General features: G+C 33.4%; 1 protein-coding gene across 1 annotated transcript in view; it reads right to left on the bottom strand.

The window, feature by feature from the left end:
- The window catches only part of LOC111430983 (ethylene-responsive transcription factor 2-like), a 2,030-nt gene extending 1,053 nt beyond the window's left edge, over positions 1-977 (bottom strand). The window contains exon 1 of the mRNA XM_023067457.1: positions 30-977. Within this exon, the coding sequence (XP_022923225.1) occupies positions 117-938 (822 nt within the window). The 5' untranslated portion in view covers positions 939-977 and the 3' untranslated portion in view covers positions 30-116. The remainder of the gene's footprint in view (positions 1-29) is intronic.
- Between the last annotated feature and the right edge of the window lie 4,236 nt (positions 978-5,213).

The following is a 5,213-nucleotide window of genomic DNA, read 5'->3' as shown; positions in this document are numbered from 1 at the left end:
TGTCCTAAAAAAAAAAAAAAAAAAAATCGCGAAGTTTTTACTTTTCTCCCAAGTCCCTCAATTCACATTAAAATACCAAAGTGCCCCTTCTTTCACTATCACCACTATTCCACCAATCATTGCTCGCCATTTGTACTCTTCGCCACGTCAGCTTCCACTTGTGTTGCATTGGTCCCCACCACTAATTGGATTGACTCTAGTGCAGCTTGAGTTGCTGCCACCACCTTCTTCCGCCGCTTAGGGGACCCACTCTCCACCGACGACGACGACGAAGTAGGCTCCGGCGAAGACCGAGACGACGACCGTTTCGACGTCACTCTAACCGGGTCGGGTTCACCCGAATTAACCCTAAGCGGAAAATTAAGAAGAGCTTTGGAGCCCCGCATCCGATAAGCGGCGCGGTCATAAGCAAGCGCCGCATACTCCGCCGTCTCAAACGTCCCAAGCCAAACCCGAGCCCCGTTTTTCGCCGGGTCACGAATCTCCGCCGCAAACTTCCCCCACGGCCGTTGCCGTACACCCCGATAATGCTTCCCCTTCGCCGGAATCACCGTCGGCACCGTCGCCGCCGCCACCTCCACCTTCGCCGGAGAAAGAATCAGGGGCTCTGTCTTGACATCAGAGAATCCAAAATTAAAAGCTTCCGACGGCGATGAGCCGAGCAGAGGATCCCAACCAAGGCGGACGGCGTCGTGAAGTACTCCGGCGAGAAACATGTCCTCGGAATCATCCACTTTAAGAGGCAATTCCCCCCAATTTTCAGTCAAACAAGGGTACAAGCTGGTGAAATTGGAGCTCCCGCACAACCCCGGCGCGGCGGCTCCGGCGACGGCGTAATTCCCACATCGGTAAGGCTCGGAATCTCCCAATAAATGGCGGCGGATGGTCTCCAGAAGAACAAAATCCGATTCACAGCCATTACTCTGTCCATACATCATTTAAAAATCAAAACTTTATAGAGAGAGAGAGAGAGATCTAAATCTGAATGAAATTTGAAGAATTGGGAATATGAAAGCTATTAATAGGTGAATTAGATTCATGAACTTGAACGGTGTGGGCCATTTTTTAATATTAAAAAATCCACAAATTATTATTATTATTATTATAAAATGAATTTAAAAAAAGGTGCAAGTTGTGTGGGGGGAATTTAGTCACGTGTGGAAATTGCCATTTGGATTAGGACACGATAGTGTGACATCATCGCTCGTTTCTTCTTTGTCGGTATGTGCGTCATCTTCTATTTTCCATTTTATTTCAATTTTCCTAAATTAATAAAAATACTCATAAATTTTCCAGTTAATTTATTTTAAATAAAAATTATTAATAAAATATATTTTTGAATTTTTAAAAATTATAGGTATTCATTAATAAAACTTTAAAAGTTTAATAATATTTTTATTAATTCAATGGGTTTGAAAATTATATTTTATTTTGTCCCTTTCAAATTTTCAGCTTCAATTTTTTTTATTATTATTAAAAATGTTTTTAAGGAAAAAAAATGATTTTTTAATAATTAAAAAAGCAATAAAATAAATAAAAAGATGGAAAAAGAAGTAAATGACAAGTTGCCAAATTGTTTCTCTCTCTCTCTCTCTAAAATTCACTTGTTTGGATAAGACTTCAACTAAGTTTGGTGGAAATTTTGGCCCACAACAATATTTTTATATTTTATTATTATAATTATATAATTATCTTTTTTAATAAAATTTGTAAAATATTTATATACTTATTTTTAAATATTTAATTAATAATAAATTCACGTAACTTTATGAAAATCATGAATCTAACTCGATCGATATAATTTTTTTTTAAAACCTAATTTAACTCAAATTAATTTATAACTCAACCCGAATTGTAGGTTAGGTAAGTTGATCGAGTTTCTTGAACCATCGAATTTTTTTAACACTTCTAGTTCAAGGGTCATATTTGTAATTTAGTTAAATCCAGTTGGTTTCAAAACTATAAAAAATATTACTAACCCTAACTTCAATACATCGAGACACATTTGTATGCACGTTTACAGGAGTTTTGAACTTTTTCATGGAATTTTAGTTTTCTTTTAGAGTCACAACGCTCTCCTTTTTCTGTATTCACGCACATTTGTACGTATATTTATAGGGGTTTGAGAAACATTACGCAAAAATTTGAAAATGTTAGGCACAACAAGAATTGAAATATTTAAAAGTGCTCTCGAGGACGAGCAACAGTCTTTTCCACCACTACTTTTTGTACAAATAACTTTTTGGTGTACGTAAAAGGATTGGAACATATCAATCCGTTATGGTCTTTTAGTCATATTTGCCACGTTTATGTAATATGGGAGCTTCACCAACTCGGGTCATCATTTTCATTTAATCATTTAATCGTCTTCCACCCTAAAAATGAGGTTATTTATTTAAAATAAGGGGTAAAATGGACATTTCATACCCTAAAAAAAGTCGGTCTATAATTTTAAAATTACCCTTAATTGTCACATCTTGACCTATTTATTTGATTTTGACAATATAATAAGGATTTTCATTGATAATTTTAGGGTCGGTTTGGTAAACAATATTAAAATAAAATATTTAAAAATTGGATTTCAATTTAAACTATGGTTCAAAATGTGTTTGATAACGTATTAATAAAACTACATAATTAATTGTTGTTAATATAAACTATTTTTAATTAATTTTTTATGTCAAAAATTTTCACACCCTCCACCCCATTTAGGGCCCAGCGTCCTCGCTGGCACTCGTTCATTTTCTTTAATCGATATGGGATCTTCACTAAATCCACCTCCCTTCGGGGCCCAGTGTCTCGTGTATACCACCCTTCGAGGAACAGCCTTCTCGCTGGCACATCGTCTGGTGTCTAGCTCTGATATCATTTGTAATGGCTCATATCCATCGCTAGCAGATATTGTTCTCTTTGGAATTTTCTTTTCAGACTTTCCAAAGCTTTATATCACGTCTGTTAGGGAAATGTTTTCACACCCTTATAAAGCTTATAAAGGGTGTTTCTATATATATATATCAAACAAAATTTTAATGGATAGTTCATTTATCAAAATAGTTTTTATTAAAAATGTAAAAAATTCAATAAAAAAATTTGACATATTTAAATATTATCCAAAAGAAATTAAAAAAAAAAACAATAATTGTCACAAAAAAGTCCAAGAAGCTGACCGAAGACAAAAACGGTCAGCCATGACCTTGAAGTTTGACCGTTGAAAATTCAAAATCCCCATTTTTCTATTGGCTTTTTACATGCCCGCCTACCCCCCGCACGTGCGCCGCACCGCAATCTTTGAGTCCAGTTCAAGCATTCAAAAAACGAAAATAATAATAATAATTTTTTTTTAAAAAATAAATTATTACATTTCTGCACGATTTTAATTAGGAGGTTTCAAAGGACCATCCTTCTAATTATTATAATATTATCTCTAATTTATGGGCCGACATATTTTATTTTATTTTAAAAAGGAAATTCAAGATGACGACACACCATTAAAGAAATATATTTTATTTGTTACCTTATACTAAAAAAATATTAAAAATAAAGCATGGTGCCAACTTTGGCATTGTATGATATATTTTTTTAATACAAAATTAAAAGAGATTTAAAACATTAAAATAAATAAATAAATCATGATGGGTATTATTGGGGAGTGGGTGTCAATTTTTAATCCATTTAAATAAATTATAAAAATGGGTTAAATCATTTTTAAATAATTTGGATGACTTCAAAGTGTATCTAAAATTTATTTTTTTTATCCAAAGGGTTATGTTATAAATTTGTGAGTAAAAAGAGACAAAATATGACCGCTCGAGTAAAGAAATTTACATGAATGAACCGAGACTATATCTAAATGATTAGATATGTGCATGAGTTGGGTTCGATGGTCGAGTTGGTGGTTTGAGAAACCTTAATAGAGTTCACAAGTTAACACATTTGGACGTGCATGAGTTGGGTTCCATGGTCGGGCTGGTGACTTTAGCAACCTAAATAGAGTTCAAAACGTAACCCAATTAGGTTGTTTGGTTATTAAAAAAAAAAAATTAAATCCTACGGTTAGTGTCAATAATACACGTTACATTAATAACTAAAATTTCATAAAATTCAAATATCAAATATTTACAAGTTGGGTTGGGTTGTAACCCTATTTTGAAGTTGGTCGGGTTAATTCAATTAAAAAAACGTCAACTCGCGAACCAACCCTTTTTTTTTTTCGAAAAATCAATACAGCCCAAATAAAAAAAAAATCAGACTTCGAGTTGGTCAGGTTTACCCCTACAAATGAGAGCGATCTCAAGGAAATGATATAAAAAACTGCTTAAAAATAATTTATAGTTACGATTTATACCTGCATCCTTGAACCGATAACCATCTTTCGACTAACCTAGCCTCCTCCGTCCCTCGTGACAAACAAGGGGTAGTACAGAAATATTCACCTATTGTCCATCAACTACGCCTTTTGGCCTAATCTTAGGCCCTAACTCACCCTCCATGGAGGAACCTTGCAGAGGAACCCTTAAGTTTTCGGGGCATTAAATTCTCACCAATGTTTGCGTCACTCAAGCCGACATTCTCACTTCTGCTTCGTCCACCACTGCTCGCGCAGGTGCTTCCCTCTAATGCGGAACACTCCCCCACCGATGTATTTTTACATCCCACAGCTTCTTCAGACTGCTTAGCCCTGTTCACTTTTTATAATCAATGACTTAATCATAGAAACTCTAAAGTTAAGTATGTTTGACTCAAAATAATCCTACGTCCGGTGACCTAAGACCTAAGAGTAATATAAAGAAATAATAATGGAATTAAAATAAATGATAAAATGTGGAAGCCATGTGATAATGGGCATCCAAAGGGAATATTTATTTATTTTAATACAAATTATAGAATTAATTTATTCAATAAAGCCCATCAAGTTGGTTTATTCAATAATTAATTTTGGCTGATGGGATTCTCTTAAAAATAAAATAATTTTCTTTTAAAATTAGGATACTTTTCACACACACACAGATATATATATATATATATATATATTTAAAAAAAAGTTGGATTCTTTTTTTGGTATGCTCTAGAAGATTGATGGGGGCTAATTTGTTTTTAGCAAAAATAATTAAGTTGAAATAATAAAATATATATATATATATATATATATATATATATATATATATATATATATATATATATATATATATATATATATATATATATATATATAT

This window comes from Cucurbita moschata, unplaced genomic scaffold (assembly GCF_002738365.1).
Source record: "Cucurbita moschata cultivar Rifu unplaced genomic scaffold, Cmos_1.0 Cmo_Scf00035, whole genome shotgun sequence".
Taxonomy (NCBI): Eukaryota; Viridiplantae; Streptophyta; class Magnoliopsida; order Cucurbitales; family Cucurbitaceae; genus Cucurbita; species Cucurbita moschata.
The sequence above is the reverse complement of the archived record's forward strand: the minus strand, read 5'-3'. Positions and strand labels throughout refer to the sequence as shown.